We start from the raw sequence: 22,442 nt of genomic DNA, 5'->3' as shown, positions 1-22,442 counted from the left end.
CGCAGGGGTCACATGTCTTCAGCTGATGATATGGTTTAACTTTCAGAGACCTACAATGAAATGACTCTCCCCCGCCCCGAGTCATGGTTTCTTTTTGTACCTTCAGCTACTCTGCAGACCAAGCTGGCCTCTGCCTCCTGAGTGCTGAGATTAAAGGTGTGTACCATCGCTGTCTTATGAAAATGACTTTTAAAGCCTCATCCCTAACTCATACATCACACTCTCGTCTGCTGGCAACAGAGGCAGGGAGACAGCTGAAGAGCAACTAAAAAACAGTAGCCTATAGAAAGGAACTGGAAGGGTCAAGCGTAGATTCATGGAACAGAGCTTGCTTAAGGTATGTAAGGCCTTATGTTTAAGCCCTAATAACACACACAAACAAACAATAAACCAGTTTAGGGAGTCTAATCTTTGCTCTGTCTAGACATTCTGTCTAGACATCTCGGATAAAGCGAAGGTCCCTCAAAGACAATCACATCCTTATCCCTGAATGCACAGAAAAATTAGATTACACAAAAACTAGACTTTAGAATAATGCAATTAATCTCCTGAGACAGGGTCCCAAGTTATCTGGAAGAGCTCCATCTCACCACACGAATTCTTAATAGAGGACAACGTTCCCTGTCCATTGTCAGAGAAAGGTGTGATTGACAAAGTAAGTCAGATGAATGTGATGTTCTACTCTTTGAATGTGAAATGGGGTCGTGAGCCCAGGAATGCAGGTGGCAGCCAGAGAAAGCAAGGTAACAGATCCCCAGCTATGTATTCCATCAGAGAGTGTGGGTCCACTGGCATTGTCCTTTTATGCCAGTTAAATCCATCCCAGCCTCCTAGCCCATAGAATTTAATGTAATATATCTGCATTGTTTAAACCACTGAGTTTTTAGTCAATTTTTAAAATATTATAAGATAACTACCATCTCTACTAACTATCCAATGTAGATATAGAGAAACATGGTGTTTGGCCATGGCTAACTAGTTTTGGAGTGCCAATACTTATATGCCAAACATTATTGGTAAATAAATGAACACAGCCAATGAAAGAATGTGCCCAGAATGGCAAAGCTCTTGTGAGCTAACATGGAAGCCACAGCCAGAACCAAAACACTAGCAAAGCATGCAACTTGGACAGTGACAGAACTGTCCATGTCTTGAGTTACTTTAAAAAGTGCTAAGTAGCTTTAGCAGAGATGAAGCTAAAGAACAGAGATGAGGCAACAACCCTAATCCCTGCCCCCGTGACTCTTAAGTCTTCCACCTAGACTCCGTGTCCAAAAGGTCCCACAGCCTCTCCAAACATCAGCCCAAGCAGTTTCAAATTCCTGAACCTACAGCAAACATTTCACACTCAAACCATAGCAAGGAGAGTTTGATGAGCAGCTCTTGATGTATAGGATGATGCTCCAGTGTCTACTGTGAAATAGAGGGAGACGCCTCACCATAAGTCTAGCTGGTGATCTGATTGCTCAGAGCCACTTCATCCCCCTCAGAGCAGAAATGCAGCCCCCGGTACCAGAACTGCTTTCCGAAAGCATCCACTGGAGAATTGAGTGCTATGGAATCTATTTAGGAAAGAGATGTGGAAATCTTGATTTCACAGTAGTCAATAAAGACTAGTGTTGGATTGCTATTAGGATTAAAGAGATTGCTTATAATAATAGACATAAAATACTCCCCTCACCTTTAACAGCAACTTCCGCGTAGCACAAACAACGGAACAGTGGGACCCCACAAGATATGGTTCAGAAGGGTTGGTGGTTCTTGAATACGCACAAGCCACCTGTCTTCCTGCTGAAAATCCCTTAACATTTTCTTTGTTCAATTGTCTATCCCCATCATGAACAGGAAGACCAAGGCGAGTACATGAAAAGAAATCAAGGATATACCTACCATTCAATCCAGCCATTCCAGTCATTAATATTTTAAAACATGGTTTATCTGTTATTATTCTGTGTATATATGTGGGCATGCATACCATGGTGCACGTATGGATGACAGAGGACAGTTTTGTAGAATTGATTCTTTCCTTCCACCTTCACATGGGTTCCAAAGATGGAAGGCAGGATGTCTGGCCTACATAGCCAGAGCTTTTACCAGCCGAGCCATCTTGTCACCCCATGGCCTTTCTACTCCTAAGAATTAACCCAAGATAATGAAAGTATATGCTTGGGATTACACATATGTGTTCACATGAACTTTATGTAAAGTGAACTGAAATTGAAAACAATCCAAATTATTATTTCCTGGTGAATAGATAAATGATGATCGATGCAAGTAAAAGAACACTTAGCAAATATGGTAATTGTTAATATACGCGAGGTAATGATGTTCCCCACAGCACCTCTGTGCTGAGGAAAAGAAGGCAGACAGGAAAGGTTATGCAATGTACAATTACATTACCTTATTAAAATTGAAAATAAGAGAGAAAAAAAGAAATGTTCAAGGACCCAAATGGTCATACCCACCCTGAAATAACTATTACCTCCTACTTATTTCCTACCTCTGTGCTGGTGGGATTTGAACCCAGGACCTGAAGCATGTAAGGCAAGCACTCCACCACCAGCTGTAGCTCCTGTTACGTTTTACGATGTCCAGCCACCTGAGACTATGAAACTATGCACTAGCCACTCACGCAGGTGAAATCTTTAGAAGAACCGCCATGGCTTTTAAACACGAGAACTCCCACCCTCTAAATCGTTGACGGCACATGCTGGACAGTATTCTAGTTTATAAATATGTAACTTTATATGAAATATGTTCATTAAGCATAACTGACCTAGTTAACAAATCTATTCACAGTTTTAGCCAAGGTCTGGTAACGACTGTGGTGTGTGGGCCTAAGTCCAGTTTCTAGGTAACTCGCTGCAGAAATGTGCGAGTGCGCACCAGTGCACCCAAGAACACACAAGTGTGAATTAAAGTTCATGTAAAAGATAAAATAGAGTTCACTGTGATATCATATAACTGCCATCTTTATACCTCAAGTCTGTATAGTTGTGTGGAGAGATTGGTAGGCTGGGGTACAGCTCATCGGGAAAGCTGTTGCCCAACAAGCATGTGACCCCCGAGCTCCATCCCCAGCTTTGCAGTTACAGACAAACAATAAACAGATATTTAAAAAAAACATATCTATGCATCAACTTTTATGATTTGTGGGTATCAAAGCATGTATGTTTATTTAATTCATCACTAACATACAAAAAGTCACGGGAAGGAGACATGTATGAAGGTGAGAGGGAGTTTCCGAGGAAGGAGAGTGATCAAGCAGAGTAAGAATAGTTGGAATTGTCTTATGTGTGTGTGTGCATTGTGAACAAGTACGTTGTATTAAATAAAGGATAACATGGAGAAAGGACAAATTAACATGGGATAAGCTGAATGGGCCAAGGAGAACTTGTCTCACTGCTGTGTGGCCCCGTTCAGCATCTCTGGGAATGCAGCATGACAGGAAAAGAAGTTTAGAAGGTTGGGCGGTTGACTTTGGACAAGTTTCGGATCACTCACTGGCCTGTCAATGTCACCGTGTTTTATGTAAGGATGTCTCGGAACGAATTCTGCAACCCGGGCTCCCAAAACAAAATTAGATCTCTGTAGCCACGTACACTAATATTTAGAGTTCTCTGTTGTGACAGACATGTCCGTGTCAAGGTGAAAGCCTGAGTTTGCATAATTAGCGCAGCAGGAAGTGACACCTTGTACATCCACACACACTGTTCTTGACTGTGCTTGAATCTTGACAGTGTCTCCAATAGGGATTATGCCATTTATAAACATGTTGTGCTTTCACCTCATTTCCCTGTAAAGTTCAGGAAACAGTTCCCTGTTCTCTGAGTTCAAAGGAATGAACTCACAAAGTGCTCGATCTTTTCTGCTGCAAAAATGTAGAATTTTACCTTTGGTAGCTTTGTGTAGTGGTTCCATGACATAGTCAGGCAAATTTACATTACACTTCAGCTTTAATCTCCATTTTTGTATGAAATGGGCTTCAGTGCTATTGACAAACAAAGTAAGCTTTCACTTCCTCTAGTATTCTTATTTTTATCCAGGTGAGATTACTATATATGAAATGGACTCCATAATCCTATAATTAATATGCAGGCATACTTGTAAAAAAAATAGCACAAAGAAGAAGAATTAATCTACTAACCTTTACAGATTGTTGATAGCTACACTTCTGTCATTCATTTTATACTTCTAGTGATTTAAAAAAATTCATTTTTTAGATTATATTGCTGTTAGTTTCCATAGAAACCTTTATTAAGTACTATTTCAGATTTGCTATATGAACAGAGTTTGTATGCGTTAGACTGCTGATTGGAAGACTAAGGGTACTGAGCCAAGGCTGAGTGATTTGAAAATCACTGAGACTAATTAAAAAGTGCTTTATGCAAAGTCCACATCACTGCTTAATTAGCTGACTACATCAGGGGATTTGGAGATGTGTTGGAAAAGCACTAACTAACATAGCCTAACTTCTAAAATTTTAATCATTGTGAGGACAGTGGAAAGAGTGGCATTGTGCAAGTCCATCGACTTGTGCAACAAGCCACTTAACTGCCTAAGGGATTTGTATCACATTTGCAGTGAAATAGCACTTTATCATTCCTAACAAGCACTGAACAGGTCCCTGGGATGATTGCTCCTAGGGATTTGGACCAGAAAGTACCTATAGATGCAGCACCGCCTCATTTACATTTCTGTTAACTGATGGATGACCTAACTTAAGCTCTGAATTTGAGGTTCAGCAACTGTAACATGATAACAATATCTACCTCACACAGATGCTTAGTGAATTGAATGGACTAATATGGGTTATTCTGCAAGGAAATGATAAAAGCAGGCAATACAGTTGTCTCTTGCTCACCACAGGGACTGAATTCAGGACAATCCCCTTCTACAGACACCAAAGCCTAAGGATAGTCAGGCCTTTGCATAAGATGGAGAAAATTTTGAATATAAAATAGGAATATCCTCTAGGATATTAATATTAAATCTCCAGATTAGCAATGATGTTGAAGACAGTATACATTCTGGGCTGAGGTTGTATGGTTAAGGATAACTACAAGGGGGAAATCTGTACATAGTATAGATGCAACATTTCTTGAGTAGTTTGACTTCACATTTAGTTGAACATGCTGATGTGGAAGCCATGGGCATGAGGAGTTGACTATACTTACATAAACACAAAGTCCTAATGCTTAGTGGCATGACAACCAGAGAAAGACAGTGATATTGATCACCTCACAGAAATAGTCTTTGAAGTTGTAAGTTTAAAATAATTATATTTAAAGGTGGGGAAACTAGAGAAAATAAATATATAATTCTTAATCACTGGTATACAGTGTTAAAGACATTTACTTTTCATTACTATAGAAGCTCTTATATTTTTTTTTCTGATTTTAAAAGCAATGCAATGCCAGGTATGGTGGTTGGCACGCACCAGTAATACCAGTACTCAGTAGACAAAGGCAGTCTGATCTACACAATTACACAGTGAATTCCAGGTCACTTGGGGCTATGATGTAAGATCCTGTCTCAAAAATAAAAAAAGAAAGAAAGAAACTAAAAGAAAGGGAAAGAAAGAGAAACATTCTTGTAATGCTTACTTTATGTAATTTATCTACCCACCAATAATTACTGTTAAATTTTTGGGGTATTTTCATCTTCCAATATAATTTTAAGCCATATACTTGATATACATGTATTATTTCTCATCCTCTCTAAACATTGGAAGTTCTGGACCATCAAAACATTAAGGAAAAATGCTTTAGTGAAGTAACAAGAAAATCTTTCCATCTCAAGCTTTCTCGTTTAGAGTTTTTTCTTGAGCTTTGTTTCCAGAAGCGGATCCATTTTCTAGAAGTTCACTTGGAAGACATGAGCAGTTCCCAAGCTTCTGAAAACAAACTGCTTCAAAAGTCAACTGCTACCAGCACTGGTGAGAGACACTCAGTGCCCTTCATTTGGATTGCCTTGTGACAATCATGGTGTGTGTGTGTAACTCAGCATCTCGCACTCAGGGGGATGACACTTCCCATGCTTTGATATTGCAGTTTGGCTTTAGGGTGCCCTGTAATACTCTTCTCTATAAAAGCACTATAATTACTTAGCCATTCTTATCTTATTGTTGGACATTTAGGATGCTTCCAATTTTTCTCATTAAAAGAACAATGAATATGAGACAGAGTTTTTCTTGGCTGTTGGTGTTACTATTTTTAGACTGTTCCCTTGTAATAGATTCCTAAACATGCAATTACTAGCCTAAAAGCATAAAAGCTTGGGCTTCCTTAGAACTACGTATTATAATTTTGTGGTAGGGCAACGCATTAATTAAGTGCATAAGTTTACTGGATGCACTATGTTCTCAGCCTCTTTCAGTTCTACATTTATAGTCACAACTCTGGTTTTTTTTTTTCCTCCTTTCTTTCTCATTCCTCTCAATTGGAAGCAAATGAGAACATTGGTTTTGTGTATGTATGTGTGTGTGTGTGTGTGTGTGTGTGTGTGTGTGTGTGTGTGTATGTGTGTGTGTGTGTGTTTAAGTTAGTGTATACTTGTGTTCGTCTGTTCACCAAGGGATATTGGAATAATTTGATGGTAATGCTCATGACGTAGGTTCTTGACTTGTGTGATATTGATGGCTAGTCCTGTGCAACAATGCAGATGTCCCCTCAAAATACACATTGAAATTTAATTGTAATATATTTTTAGTTGTGAGTCTAGCCATCTGGGAGAGGGGAGAGGGAGGGGAACAAGGGTGGACACATGGTGTGGGGAGAGTGGGGTTGGGAGGTGAGAGGTCTGGGAGAGTGGGAAAACTGACAGGGTTGGGGGAGGGTACAGAGTCAACTACCCTAGGCCCATGGGCGCTCACAGAGATTGAATCATCAACCAAAGAATATGCATGAACTCGACCTAGCCGCCTTCCACATATGTAGCTGATCAGCAGCTTGGTCTTCATGTGGACCCCTTAGCAATTGTAGCGGGCCAGACCTTGACATGAACACAGTTGCTTGCTTTGCATGCTTTGGGATCCATTTTACCTAGCCGGGCTACCTTGTCTGGCCTCAGTGGAAGGATGCAATTAGTCCTGATGTGACTTTATGTGTTGGGGCAAGTTGCAGAGTGGGGGGCTCGCCTTTTCTGAGGAGATGGGAAGGAAAAATTAGGGAAGAGGATGAGAGAATGGGACCCGGAAGAGAAGAGGAGGGAGGTGGATGTGATTGGAATATATTAATTATTTATGGAGGAAAAAACATACTAGACCTTTAGAAACTGGATTTTTAGACCAGGTAGTGGCATGCCTTTATTCCCAGCACTTTGGAAGCAAAGATCTCTGTGAGTTCAAGGCCAGCCTCATCTCAAACTAGTTCCAGGGCAGCCAAAGCTATGCAAAGAAACCTTGTCTAAAAATAAAAAACTAAAGAGATGGAGAAAGAAGAAAGAAAGAAAGAAAAAAAGAAAGAAAGAAAGAAAGAGTGAAAAGAAAAGAAAGAAGAGAAATACTTGGTGGTGCACACCTTTAATCCGAGTACTAGGGAGGCCGAGGCAGGCAGATTGCTGTGAGTTTGAGGCCAGCTTGGACTACAAAGCAAGTCCAGGAAAGCCAGGACAGCAGGAAAAACCCTGTCTCAAAAAACAAACAAAAAAAAACAAACAAACAAAAAAGAAAAAAGAAAGAAAGAGAAAAAAAGAAAAAGGAAAGGAAAGGAAAGAAGGAAGGAAGGAAAAATCTGGATTATCAAGAGACTTCATGAAGAGGTTATTGCCTGTATTGCAAAGGGGAGTTATTAAACGCCTTAGGGTTAGCCCCTTTCTCTGTCTCCCAGCCTACTTGTTCCATCTACCATGCACAGGATGGCTTAGCTCACAAGGTGGGACTAGATGTAGTTCATGCAGACTTCAGCCTCCAGTTCCATGGACAAATGAACATAGCTCATTGGAAACTTGTACCATTTATAGCAATCTGTTACGGTGGCAGAAAGCAGAATAAGGCATCTGGTAAGATAGCTTCAAGACTCCTGGAAGAATTGTGCCACAGTAGCTTGGAGGCCACCATTAGATTTTTAGAGTGTTCTGTTTTTAATAGTAAGTTTGAGTTATTATTAGTTTTTCAATTTTGTACAGTTTCCACTTTGGGTTAACTTATCCTGTAAGTGAGATCAGAGAAGACCGTCCCATTCAGTTTTAGCCACATTAATGTGAGCAGAGACAGGTCCTGACTTATTTTTCTCCATTGTGTCCTAGGGTAAAACTTCTCTTTTCCTTTCTGGAAGTTTGGCCCAAGTGGTAATTCACAATCCTGAAGATCAACCAGGAAGCTGGCTATTAATCAGGGCTGAGAAAAATACTTTTATCTGTCCACTGTTGCTCTGCATCTGTCCTTAGGCTGCCTTAGAACTCATGCTAGAATGTTAGGCAGGCCCACCACACCAGTGTCTCTCTTCCTAAATCCCAATTAACCTTATGGGTATTAGTTCTGAACCCAAGCCTCCAAGGCCTTAAGCTAATCCTACATCTTGGAGACCCATTTCTACACTGTGATGCCATCTGAGCTCTCCTCCGGGAAAAGACAGCGTTTTTCAGAAGGAGGCAAATCTTTCTCTGCTGAACATCTCTGAGATGAGCCAGTCGCCAGTCAGCTTCAGCCCTGGGACATGAGCAAAACCACCCAGTGACCTCCAGAATCATGAACTAAACAAATTATTGTTATTTAAGCCACCAAGCCTTGGTGGTGGCTTGTCATAAAGGTGTACTGAAATAGAGGATACTTGATGAACATTCTCTATAACATCTCTTGCAGTCTGTGATGCCGACAGAACAATAGTTTAATTCAATTAAGGAGTGAGCAGAATTCTCCAGCTCAGGGAATACTCAATGTAGTTCTCTTTTCCTCCTGAGAGAAAAGATACAATATTACACCTGAATCTCACAGAACAAAGCCAAATATTTGTATAGTTCCTGCTCTAAAGAGGATTTTTTTTTCATCTAGGGCAGTGGAGCCACACTACTTAGGAGTTCTGGTGTGCACAGAAGTGAAGCTAAGAAAGGTACCCATTTACAGTCCCCTGTTAATTGGGCACCGCTGTGATCAGTGATATTTCCTTCTCTGTGGAAATATGTATCAAAATTTAGCTGGAAGAATAAAATTCCCAGACTTCATGTTGTATCTAGACACTCTAATTTCTCAACTGTTATTGTCACATGGAGATGAAACCCTGACAATAATTTCATGCAATAAACACAGAATTCACCTGTTGCCTATTTCCTATTGATATTTTTGCTGTCATTGTTAATTTGTCCTTTTAGGATTCATTTTTTTGTTATTTTAAAATTGTGTGTGTTTGTGTGCATGTGTGTGGGGGTGCATGTGTAGGTACATGTGTGTGTGAGTGCTTGTAGGGGGGGTGTGCATGTGTGAGTGTGTGTGTGCATGTGTGTAGGCATGTGTGTGTGTGAGTGTTTGTGTGTTTATGGGTGTACATGTGTGAATGTGTGTGTATGTGTGAGTGGGTGTGTGTGAATGTGAATAGGTGTGCATGTGTGTGTTCATGCATGTGTGTATGCATGTGTGAGTGTGTGTGTGAGAGAGAGAGAGAGTGCATGTGTATGCATGTGCTTGCATGAACTGCAGTTGCAAGTGCATCCTTTATAAGAACAAGATACTGGCTTCACTGATGATCCATCCCTCCAGGCCCCTAAGATTTATTTTTATATTTATTTATGTATATCTATGTGAGTATATGCACATGAATGTAGTGGTGTGCAAACTGGTTCTCTGTTCATTTGTGTGGAGGTCAAAAGAGGGTGTCAGGTGCTATCTTCCATTATTTTCTAGCTATTTATACACAGGCAGAGTCTCTTCATTCTTTTAATTAAGTTGTAAGCCAGAAAACTTCAGTGACCTCACTGTCCTATCCAACTCAGTGCTGGAGATGTGAGCATATGTGGGGATACCCAGTTTCTTATTTGGATTCTGGGATCTGAACTCTGATTTTCATGATTGCAAAGAAAGTGTCTTAACTGCTGAATGTCCTGTCCAGTCTCAGTTTGTCATTTTTCCCCACAGTTTCTCTGTATAGTCTTGCCTATGCTGGAGCTCACTTTGCAGACCAAGATGACTCAGACATTCACCTGCCTCTGCCTCCCAAGTGATGGGATTAAAGGTGTATACCACTATCTATACTCGGTGATTTTTCTTGTTTATAAGATAGGGTCTCATTGCATGGCCCAGGATGACTTCAAACTCTCAGTCCTCCTCCCTCAGCTTCCTAAGTGCTGGAATTAGAGGCCTGAGCCATCATGGTAGGTTCCTTCTTGACACTGTTAATTAGCACTGTCCAAATGTAGCAGTCACACCTGCCTTAACCAGGCTTAAACTTAAATTAATAAAGGGAAATAAAACGACTTCTTTTTCTCCCCAGGCTTACAAGCCATAGTTACGTGTTAATACCCACATGTAGTGCACAGCAAAGAGATGGAATAGAAAGTTCTACCCTGTGTTCTACTTTCGTGACTCCATAGAGTAATTCACAAGTCAGTGTCGTTTGTCACTTGTTGAATACTCTGACTGAAGAGGACTGCTACGAGTACATCCACTTTTATTGCATGATCCCAAACTGCCAGATTTATGTCAGTTCTGCGGGTCTTGGTCGGTGACATCTAGCTCCTCAAAGCAGAGTCTGTTTGATAATCTGTCAACCAATCGCTGTAGCTCATTCAGGATCTCATTCAAGACCAACTCAGAAGTGAATCTCTGTCTCCATGTTCCCGATTGCCATGGTCTAGTCCTCAGACTCTCAGCTGCACCGTAAGGGGATGTCCTTGGTAATGCAATTTGTGGGGTCCTTTCAGCTCTCCCCCATGCTTGACTCTCACTGGTTCCAACAAGCCTGGCCTTGGCATTACCCTTCTACCAGGCTAGTATGTGTTCTCACTCTCATGTGCTCTTCCTTCTTCTAGAGAGCTCGTGCCTAATGTTAAGATGGCTGACACCTGCCACCTTCACATCCATAGCTATGCTCCCGGTGAAGTTTTCTCTGCTCGTCTTTTCTCAATTGCAATCCTTCAGTTTTATTGCCTCTTACCTTCTCCATAGCTCCTATCCATCAGGAAATGATGAGCGCACAACCCTTCCTCTGCTGCTGTGCCTCTCCCCCTCCTCTCCTCTTGTCCCTCCTCCCCTTTCTCCTCCTCCTCTCCTCTTGTCCCTCCTCCCCCTTCTCCTCCTCCTCTCCTCTTGTCCCTCCTCCCCCTTCTCCTCCTCCTCTCCTCTTGTCCCTCCTCCCCCTTCTCCTCTTCCTCTCCTCTTGTCCCTCCTCCCCCTTCTCCTCCTCCTCTCCTCTTGTCCCTCCTCCCCTTTCTCCTCCTCCTCTCCTCTTGTCCCTCCTCCCCCTTCTCCTCCTCCTCTCCTCTTGTCCCTCCTCCCCCTTCTCCTCCTCCTCTCCCCTTGTCCCTCCTCCCCCTTCTCCCCCTCCTCTCCTCTTGTCCCTCCTCCCCTTTCTCCTCCTCCTCTCCTCTTGTCCCTCCTCCCCCTTCTCCTCCTCCTCTCCTCTTGTCCCTCCTCCCCCTTCTCCTCCTCCTCTCCTCTTGTCCCTCCTCCCCCTTCTCCTCCTCCTCTCCTCTTGTCCCTCCTCCCCCTTCTCCTCCTCCTCTCCTCTTGTCCCTCCTCCCCCTTCTCCTCTTCCTCTCCTCTTGTCCCTCCTCCCCCTTCTCCTCCTCCTCTCCTCTTGTCCCTCCTCCCCTTTCTCCTCCTCCTCTCCTCTTGTCCCTCCTCCCCCTTCTCCTCCTCCTCTCCTCTTGTCCCTCCTCCCCCTTCTCCTCCTCCTCTCCTCTTGTCCCTCCTCCCCCTTCTCCTCTTCCTCTCCTCTTGTCCCTCCTCCCCTTTCTCCTCCTCCTCTCCTCTTGTCCCTCCTCCCCCTTCTCCTCCTCCTCTCCTCTTGTCCCTCCTCCCCCTTCTCCTCCTCCTCTCCTCTTGTCCCTCCTCCCCCTTCTCCTCCTCCTCTCCTCTTGTCCCTCCTCCCCCTTCTCCTCCTCCTCTCCTCTTGTCCCTCCTCCCCCTTCTCCTCCTCCTCTCCTCTTGTCCCTCCTCCCCCTTCTCCTCCTCCTCTCCTCTTGTCCCTCCTCCCCCTTCTCCTCCTCCTCTCCTCTTGTCCCTCCTCCCCCTTCTCCTCCTCCTCTCCTCTTGTCCCTCCTCCCCCTTCTCCTCCTCCTCTCCTCTTGTCCCTCCTCCCCCTTCTCCTCCTCCTCTCCTCTTGTCCCTCCTCCCCCTTCTTCTCATCTACTCTTGCTCCAAGTTATACATACCTTATTGTATTTATATGTATCACCATTATAAAGCTTTCCTACATCAAATGTAAGTATTTATTAAAGATAGAATATTCCATGTAATAAATATTGTTCTTACCCTGACTTGTTAAAAACTCATTATCTTGGGTTCTTTATCGGTTTCACTTTGATTTGTCCCAAGAGAATATATGCTTACAGGTTATGCCTCATACCATTCTCTCTCCAATTGCTTCTATATACAAGTTCTATACATGCAAGTGACATGAATAATTAATTTCTAGGCTCTTCTAAGTATCTGTTAGCCTAAACCCAGGAAACCCACACTTTTGTCATGCAATTAAAAAATGAGGTCATTACTAGTGTCCAGTCTGTCACTGTGGACAAATCTTTATGCTGTGTCAGCTTGGCATGGACATCTGGCTTGGAATGGTACTGTGACAGGGCAAAGGCTATTTATTTATGTCTGCATCACAGACCATACTAGAAAATGACAGGAGGCATGATGTCCCTATGCAGTAACGATAATTCTTATAATAGTTACAATGTTATGGAGTTTGAGTTAAGTAATTCTTAGAGGGTGAATATCACCCTGCAGCGTCCACCAAGCCCCTAAAAACCTTGGAAAAGCATGCTACCCTTCATGCTGGCTTGAGTGAACAGTGCACAAGCAGCAGCCTTCCAACTGCAAGCCACCATCTGGCTGACAGATGAGACTATGGTTCTTGGCATCTGTGCTCTCAAAAAGCATGTTGGTTGTGTGGCCTAAGATGATGCCACCCACCCCTCTCCTGAGTTGTGTATTAAAGTAGCCACAAAGAAAAGGACCAAATCACCCATGCTTATGTGCTGTGCCTCACGTAGCCTAAGTACGTGAAGATACCTTTCCCCTCTAGCTCAAGTACTGGATGTCTAACTGCTCTATTACCTTGTCCTATATTGTTTTAGGTCTTTTTGCAGGGACCAGGTTTCTCTAACATATAGGAACATAAATCCATGGTGTGAGGGGAATGTGTGTGTGTGTGTGTGTGTATATATATATATTCACTTTATATAAGCTGTTTTATAAGCTAAGCTTTCATTACCCACCTCCCATCTCATTCTGATTGACAGGTTGAAATGGAACTAGAGATGATGACCAACACCGAGCTGGTACATTATCAACAGTTACCTGTGCAGATTTTTTTAAAGTTGGGGTTCTCCAAGAGGTGACCAGGTAGCCGACACTGGAAGCGATGTTGCCAGAACTCAGGGAACCAAGGGTTTCTCGTGTTGGTGTCCAGCCTCAGCTTCAGGAAGTAGTCATCAAACGACCTGACCTCTGGAGACTGTAGCTTTATCGTGATTCCTCCGTTGGCTTCCACCTCATAGCCTTCAATAACTTCATCTCTGTCCGCCCAACCGTCACTGAAATGATACAGGGATTGGGGTAAAGAGAGAAGAAGACAATGTCTCACAAATGAGTCCAGAAATACATACGAGCAAAGCAATCCAGAGGATATAAAGTCTAATTTAAGACACTATAACCACCAGTTCACCTTTACTAGAAAGGAAAAAGCTGTGGAAAGGAAGCCTCCTCCTTGTGGATTTGCATCAGGAAGAGGATGGTAAGAGTGATGATAGTATCAGCGGCTGCAGCTAACGTTCACTGAGCCTTCCCTAGTGCGTTAATCACTGTCATGGAAAAGAGAGGAAAAACTTTCAGAAATGATCCAAAATTTTGTTGGGTCCAGGCAATCTGGTTCCCGTGTCTAGTTCTCCAAGTGCTAAATAATCAAAACACCTAGTAATTACTGTCCACACTGGAGACAATAAAACCCAAGTGTTCCCGTTCTTCATAATAAGCACTCAGTGTGTGAGGAGAACCTCGCAGGTGGTCGTGGCAGTGAAACAAACAACGAAGAGGTGAGAATGAAAATTCGGTTCAGAATGACTTTGTCAATCTGACTTAAAACTTCAGGGAGTCTGATGCTCACTGAACTTTAGCTGTAGTCATGGATACTATCATCATTGCCATCATCACTTTCCTTATGAAAACACACAAGCAGGCAGTTTATTCCCAACAAATTGAAACACATAATTTGGGGGGGGGACATTTTTGCAATATAATGGTGTACATGGAAACATAATTCCTTCAAAACGACATGTCATTTCCTCAAGAAATGGATTCTAGACGTAGGATACCTATAAAGGCCTAAGGAAGGGTCTGGCTTGGTCTCAGTCATACAGATAGCACAGAGGTTATTTGGGCTATTAGCCACCTCTGGTCCTGGTTGTGGGAACTTGGAGGAGCCTCTGACTATACACATAATATAAGAGTCATTTAGATTACTGAGTATCTCCAGTCCTGCTTTAAGGGTCATTTTGAGAACTAGCCCCCTCTAGTCCTGGTTATAGAAGATTAATTTGGCATGGAATAACAGATAAAACAGATCACTAAACTAGTAATCACTTCTAACTCCCAGCTATCTGGATGGAAGAACAGGTTGTAAGTCTTTCCCACAGGAAAGACAACCCTGCCTTCTTAACATTCCTAGTCTCCCTGGAGACTTGTGGGTGCAAGGGCCTTTGTGTTGTGTTCTCAACAAATGTGATTTCAACACTACAACCAAAACATTACAAGAGTTGTATGTCATGAAGTAACAAAGTAACTTGGTGTTTTTCCTGGAAAATTATTCTCATTTGGCTTCCATAGAAGTGGCCAGAATATTTCCTGAGTGCTATCCCCCAAGTAATAGCATTTATGGAAAACTATTTCACTCTCAAATATAAAAAGAATCCTCTTCCTCACTAAGTGGAAACCACTGACATTTTATCTACAGGGTTGGATTTTTAAAATGGGCTCGCCTTCTAGAGCATTTACATCTTCCATGAGTGATAATAGTATCTACTAATTTCAAATGTTCATATGAGCTGAAGCTAAGAGGGTGTCAGAGAAATATGATACCAAGAGCCAAGCACAAAAAGATTTATTAATTTATTTACGTTATACCCCAATCAGAACTTCCCCTCCCTCCTCTCCTAGTCTCTCCTTTCACCTCTCCTCCCCTTATGCTCTCCCCCCTTTGTTTGCAGAGTAGGGGAGACCTCCCATGGATATCAACCTGCCTTGTCATATCAGGCTGTAGTAGGACTAGGCACATCTTCTACTGAGGCTAGACAAGGATGTTCAGTTAGGTAAATGGATCCAAAGGCCACCAACAGAGTCAGAGACAGCCTCTGCTCCTGTGGTCAGATAGAGGTCGCACATGAGGACCAAGCTATACATCTGCTTCATATGTGTAGGGAGCTTAGGTCCATCCCATGGATGCTCTCTGGTTGGTGGTTCAGTCTCTATGAGCCCCTATGGGCCCAGGTTAGTTTGTTTTGTAGGTTTTCTTGTGGTGTCCTCCACCTCTCTGGCTCTTTCAAGCCTTCCTATCTTCCAGAAGAGTCCCTGAGCTCTGCCTAATGTCTGGCTGTGGGTTTCTGCATGTTTTAAACTTTTGCATGAAGCCACTCAGATGACAGTTATGCTAGCTTCCTGTCTGCGAGGATAGCAGAATATTAAAAGTGTCAGGGTGGGCTCTTTCTCTTATGACATGGGACTCAAGTTGAGCCAGCCATTGGTTGTGAATTCCCTCACTTTCTGCTCCCTCTTTCTCCCTGGCCCTCTTTAGGCTGGAAAAGCTGTGGGTCAAAGGTTTTGTGGTTATGATGGTGTCCCCATTTTTCCATTAGAGGTCTTTCCTGGTTATAGTAGGTGACTGCTTTATGTTCCGTATCCACTCTTGCTAGGAGTCTTAGCTAGGGTCACCCTCATAGATTCCTGGGAGTTTCCATTGTCCTAGATTTATAGCTTGTTCCAGAGAGACCCTCACATTGATTGCAGTTCTTCCTCCTTCCATCCTCCACACACTGCATCCTTCCTGTTCCCACTCCCATCCTTCTCACACTCAGTCCTCTCTCTCTCCTTCTGATTCATATGTCTGTTTTATTTCCCCTTTTGAGTGAGATTCTCCCATTCTCCCTTGAGCCCTCCTTGTTACTTAGCTTTTGGGGGTCTGTTGATTGTAGCATGGTTAAACTTTATGGCTAAAATCCACTTCAAAGGGAGTACATACCATGCCTGACTTTCTGGGTCTGAGTTACCCTGCTTAGGATAAAATTTTCTAGCTCTATCTATTTGCCTGCAAGTTTCATCATGTCATTGTTTTTAATAGCTGAGTAATATTCTATTGAATAAATGTACCATTTTTTTAATCCATTCTTTAGTTGAGGGACATCCAGGTTGCTTTTAGTTTCTGCTTTTAGTTATAAATAGAGCTGCTATCAATACAGGTGAGCAAGTGTCCTTGTTGTATGGTAGAGCACCTTTAGGATATGTGCTCAGGAGTGGTATAGCTGGGTGTTGAGGCAAAATGATGACCAAATATCTGAGAAATCACCAAATTGTTTTCCAAAGTGGTTGTACAAATTTGTACGCCTCCCACTAACAATGCACTAGTGTCTCCCTTCCTCCACATCGTCATCAGTATGAGCTGTTGCTTGTGTATTGGATGTTAGCTATTTTGACAGGTGTAAGACAGAATCTCAGAGTCGTTTTGATTTGCATTTCTCTGATGACTAAGGACACTGAGCATTTCTTTAAGTGCCTCTCAGCCATTCAAGATTCCTCTGTTGAGAATTATCTGTTTATCTCTGTACCTCATTTTAAAATTTGAGTTGTTTGATTTGTTGCTGTCTAATTTCTTGAATTCTTTACACATTTCGGATCTCAGCCCTCAGTTGTATGTACGGTTGATGAAGTTCTTTTTCCCAATCTGTTGGCTGGTATTGTGTCCTTTTGACAGTGTCCTTCTTACAGAAGCTCTTCAGTTTCATGAGGTCCCATTCATCAACTGTTGCTCTTAATACCTGAGCTGCTGGTGTTCTATTTAGGAAGGTGTCTCTTGTGCCAAGACATTTAAGGCTCTTCCTCACTTTCTCTTCTAATAGATTTAGTTTATTTGGTTTTAAGTTGAGGTCTTTGATCCACTTGGATTGAGTTTTGTGCAGGGTGATAAATATGGATCTATTTGCACTTTTCTACATGCAGACATCCAGTTAGACCAGCACCATTTAATGAGGATGCTTTCCTTGTTCCAATATATAGTTTTGACTTCTTTGTCAAAAATCAAGTGTTCATAGGTGTGTAGGTTTATTTCTGGGTCTTTGATTCGATTCCATCAATCAACCTGTCTGATTTTATGCCAATACTATGTTGGTGTTTTTTTTTTTACTATGGTTCTGAAGAACAGGTTGAGATCAAGATAGTAATACCCCCAGATGTTATTTTATTGTACAGGATTGTTTTTCCTTTTCTGAGTTTTTTGTTTTTCCATATAAAGTTGAGAATTTTTCTTTCAAGGTCTGTAAAGAATTGTGTTGGTATTTTGATAGGAAATGCTTTGAATCGGTAGGCTGATTTTGGTAAGATGGCCATTACAAAATGTGTGGTTAATTCAAATTATGATGATATGTGAAAAAAAAACATTGAACTCAACTGTACAGAAATGAAAGAAAATGGGTTTTTAAACAGCTGAAGGAAACACTGGAAAAATACTAAGGGCAGCCCAGGGAAGTTAGTCATCTGAGTTTGTTTATTATCACTTGTATAAATTAGACTCATAACTTCTCACAGAAACTGGGAAGCAAAGTTCCACATATATTTCAAGAGGATGGCTCCCAGACCCAGAGAGAAGGATATCCTAAGGTTATAAAAAAACCGGCAAGCAGTTGGTAGATTTACACCTCAAAGAGGCAACAAAATAATTTACAAGCACAGGTTTGCCAAAGTGAGTGTGTGACTAAAGGAAGTGGAGACGTACTGCCAGGAAGCTTAGTAGAGCAAAAGGGCACGTTAAGGCCATCTTGGCAAGAAAGCAGTTTTATCCCTAGACATGCAGGCACATAATGTGGCTGCCTGCAGCCAGTGGAAGGCAATGATCTAGGCTTCTGCTACAGAAAGTGTCTTGTTTGCTTTTCACGGTACAGGGACCTGGGATGGATACATGTTAGTGAGAACGGCTCATCCCTTGTTACCCTAGAAAATGTGTTCTCTACTTTGCTGAGTGAATTGGTTTAGTTCCTCGTGAGAGCTTCCCGGTGAACCACCGTGAGCTACATTTTCAACAGGTCCAGAGTGATAGAGAGAGGGATGGAAAATGTGACCCTGAATGTACAGACCGTTGTGGCACAGTGTAGCCTAGCCAGGCCAGAGGATGTCAGCAGGTGTCTAACGTGACTAGGAGAGATACTTCCCCGCCCTGCACACTTCCTTTCCATCAGCTGGATTTACATCATGGTCCTCATAATGCTTAGTTTTCACTGAGAAGATACATTATTTGCTGCCTACCTAAGTGTCATACATTTCTGTTATGTATTTAGAGGTAATTTAAATACAAAAGGCTTTTAAATATAAAAACATATTTAACAAGAATTACAAATCTTATGATGTTAAAGAAGTGGTCAGAATCACCTTGAAGGACAGCTTGGGAGAGCAGTCTATGTGTGTGTTGTGTGTCTTGTTTCTGTGTGAGTGTAAAATTATGTATGAGAGAGAGAGAGAGAGAGAGAGAGAGAGAGAGAGAGAGAGAGAGAGTGAGTTAGAGAAAGTGAGGGAAGGAGGGAAGGAGGAAGAGGGGGAAGAACTTCTGTAAGAAGGAGACATTTGACCTAAGGAATGAGCATTAGTCAGGGAAAGAGTCTGGAGAGGTACCAGTCAGTGGTCTCTGGTAGAGACAGTCTGTGCAGCTTGAGGAAGACAGATGACATATTGGCATACAGGTGACTTATTCTCCTTTCTTTTGGCTCAATCAACTAAGAAAGGCATAAGCTTTAAATTCATAATTAATTGTCGGCTGGAAAGAAACACAAATCGTGATGAAAGGCAAGAAGAATGCATTCAAATCCATACATTCAAGTACATTGGCATTTATATCTTCACTACATCTACAACAGCAGGAGATTCAGACTATAGTTCACGTCATATTCAAAAGCAGAGCAAAACTAAACCAGTTAGACTTCCCAGGACTTGTACTTAGAGTTAAGATTTGAAATAAAAAATAAATTTGCAGCTTAAGGAAGAGAATTGCTTTTTGACATAGAGGTTGGGTTGGGCATGTTTCTTTCCAGAGTTTAGTGTTGCAAAAGGTTTCTTCCATTTACAGACTATTTATTTTTAAATAGCATATGAATGAAAATTATTTGTCTTCTTTGCTTGCTCCCTCCGTCCCTCGTCCTTCTTCATCCTTCCCCTCTCTCCATCTTTTGCCTTCTCTCAATCCCTCTCTGTTTTCTTTCTTTTGTTATGTTCCACTTTTGTAAAATAAAAATATCATGTGTCAATCCAAGAAGCAGAAATCTTTTGACCTCCACGTTTGAGGACTAAAGCACTCTATGTGAACACAGACCGATGGCAGCGGTTCAGCTAGCTGGAGCACTGCGTCTTTTGATCGTGAATTGAAGGCATTCACCCCACTAAAGATGGCTCCCCTTACAAAAGTTACAGCTGGTGTTACATTCAAGAGGTCACAAAATAAAGGCTAAAAAGAATGTGGCAGCAAAACCAGTCAGGACTAGTTGGAAATCTTTTTAAATGGTGAGTGGCTGGAGTATTATATGTGAGCTTAAATCTCTTAGCAATATTGTACAAGGAACCTTTGTTGTTATTGGCTTTTTTTTTTTTTTCCTTTTCGGAACAGAGTCTCATTGAGCAGCCTTGGCTGACATGTAACTTACTATATAGACCAGGCCGGCCTTGAACTCATGGAGATCCATGTGCCTCTTCTGCGATTCAAGGTATGCACTATCACTCCTACCATATGTAAGAACTTTTAATAAAACAGTATACTTACAAACATTGGTAAGGTACTGTTTGTTTTTATACTTTAAATTATTTCATCTATATGTCCCTTGTCAAGCACACTTACAAGGTACAAAGAATGTTAAAGGTCATTTTCCTATTGAGTTGTGTCAGGATTTTGGGTGATCATATTTTGATTTTTGGTGGATTATCTATGAAGTATGTTTTAACAGGAAGTCAGCAGCATGCCTTGTGGTGTGGATCTGACGTGTCCTGGGGTGAACTCCATCACCTGGTCACCCCTCATGTGTTGGGAGTGCATCCAGCTTGCTGGGAGGTGACCCTGTGGCAGACTTCGCTGGACTCTGCAAGGCACATTTACAGCCTCTGGTGGTTTCTGCTGTATCAACTGCTTCCCAGTTATGAGTTCCTTTTCCTGTCTGAAGCCTGAAAAGCAAACAGTACACTGGGGAGGAACAGGACAATTGTCTAACTGAAACTCTATGCCTTAAGGATTTCTTTAAAAATGCTCAACCTCCTTAGTCATCAGGGAAATGCAAATTAAAGCAACTCTGAGATTCCATCTTATACCCATCAGAATGGCTAAGATCACAAATTGAAGTGACACTACATGCTGGCAAGGATGTGGAGAGAGAGAGAGAGGGACACTCCTTCATTGCTGGTGGGAATGCAAACTAGTACAGCCACTTTGGAAATCTATCTGACATCATTTCAGAAAACTAGGGCTTCCTCAAGACTCAGCTATTCCACTCCTTGGAATATACCCAGAAGATATTCCAGCACACGACAAGAACATTTGCTCAACCATGTTCATAACAGCTTTATTCATAATAGCCAGAACCTGGAAACAGCCTAAGTGTCCCTCAGTAGAAGAATGGATAAAGAAACTGTGGTACATTTACACTATGGAATACTACTCAGCTATTAAAAACAAGGAAATCCCGAAATTTGTGGACAAATGGATTGAACTAGAAATGATCATAATGAGTGAGTTAACCCAGAAGCAGAAAGAGTCAAATAGCATATACTCACTTATATCTGGACACTAGCCCAAGGGGCATGTCCCATGAAAGTCTTCACTTACCAGGAATGTGAGACAGAGAGGAGAACATCCTATTGGGACTCTAGGTGAGAGAAGCATGGGAGAATGGGGAAATAGAAGGATCCAGAGGGTCCTAGAAACCTACAAGAAGAACATTATGATGGGCAGATATGGGCCCAGGGGTCCTGCTCAAACTATGGCTCCAGCCAAGGACAATACATGTGATAAACTTCGAATCCCTACCCAGATCTAGCCAATGGACAGGACATTCTCCACAGTTGAGTGGAGAGTGGGGTCTGACTTCCACATGAACTCTGGTGCCTCATATTTGACCACATCCCCTGGATGGGGAGGTCTGGTGGCACTCAGAGGAAAGATAGCAGGCTACCAAGAAGAGACTTGATACCCTATGAGCGTATACAGGGGAGGAAGTCCCCCTCAGTCACTGTCATAGGGGAGGGGAGTAAGGGGAAAATGGGAGGGAGGGAGGAATGGGAGGATACAAGGGATGGGATAACAATTGAGATGTAATATGAATAAAGTAATAAAATATAGAAAAAAGGATTTCTTTAAAAAAAATAAAAGAATCCTCAGCTCTTATGTGTACATTTGTATATCTACATGACCATATGCTTACATGTGTATGTGTTTACATGTGAATGCTGAAGACTGACACTGAGTCTTTCCCAATTGTCATCTAACTTATTTTTTGAAATGTGGTCTCTCCCTGAAGCTGGGACATGTCAGTTTGACTAGGCTGAAAGGCCAGTGAGCTCCAGGAAGCCTCCAGTCTCCACTTCCTCAACTAGGCTCCTGCCACTGCTGCATCTGGCTCTTTTTATATGGGTGCTGGGATTAACTTGGATCATACCAACTTGTCAATCATCTGGCTGACTGAGTCATCTCCCTAGGGCCTCTGCTCTAAAGGTTTTTATTAAGCAATTCCTCAATAGGCTATTCTCTCCCCACCAAACCATTAGCCTCTTTCTTGTAAAATTTCATGTTTAAAACTTGAATAATTATAAGATGTCTTTTACCAAACAAGTCCTGACATTGCTATCAGGAAAATGCAGTTTCTTCAGACTCTGTTAGCAACTCTGCAAAAGCTTAATAGGTATTACTTTTCAATGAATAAATATTAAACAATGGAAACCATAAAATATATTAATGTTATTTAAATACACAGATATTTTAGAAAATGTATTTATATCTTACTTATTAATTTCAATTTTATGGTAAATCATTTATTCTTTAAAGTGTTATGAATTC

The 22,442-nt window shown here is 41.9% G+C and overlaps 1 protein-coding gene across 5 annotated transcripts in view; it reads right to left on the bottom strand.

The window, feature by feature from the left end:
- Positions 1-22,442, bottom strand: part of GRM1 (glutamate metabotropic receptor 1) — a 379,329-nt gene that overhangs the window by 82,377 nt on the left and 274,510 nt on the right. For all 5 annotated transcript variants that reach the window (XM_084777504.1, XM_084777506.1, XM_084777508.1 and 2 more), the window contains one exon: positions 13,457-13,692. In XM_084777504.1, the coding sequence (XP_084633630.1) occupies positions 13,457-13,692 (236 nt within the window). The remainder of the gene's footprint in view (positions 1-13,456; positions 13,693-22,442) is intronic.

Source organism: Acomys minous (genome assembly GCF_964271855.1).
Source record: "Acomys minous genome assembly, chromosome: 3".
NCBI classification, from domain to species: domain Eukaryota; kingdom Metazoa; phylum Chordata; class Mammalia; order Rodentia; family Muridae; genus Acomys; species Acomys minous.
The sequence above is the reverse complement of the archived record's forward strand: the minus strand, read 5'-3'. Positions and strand labels throughout refer to the sequence as shown.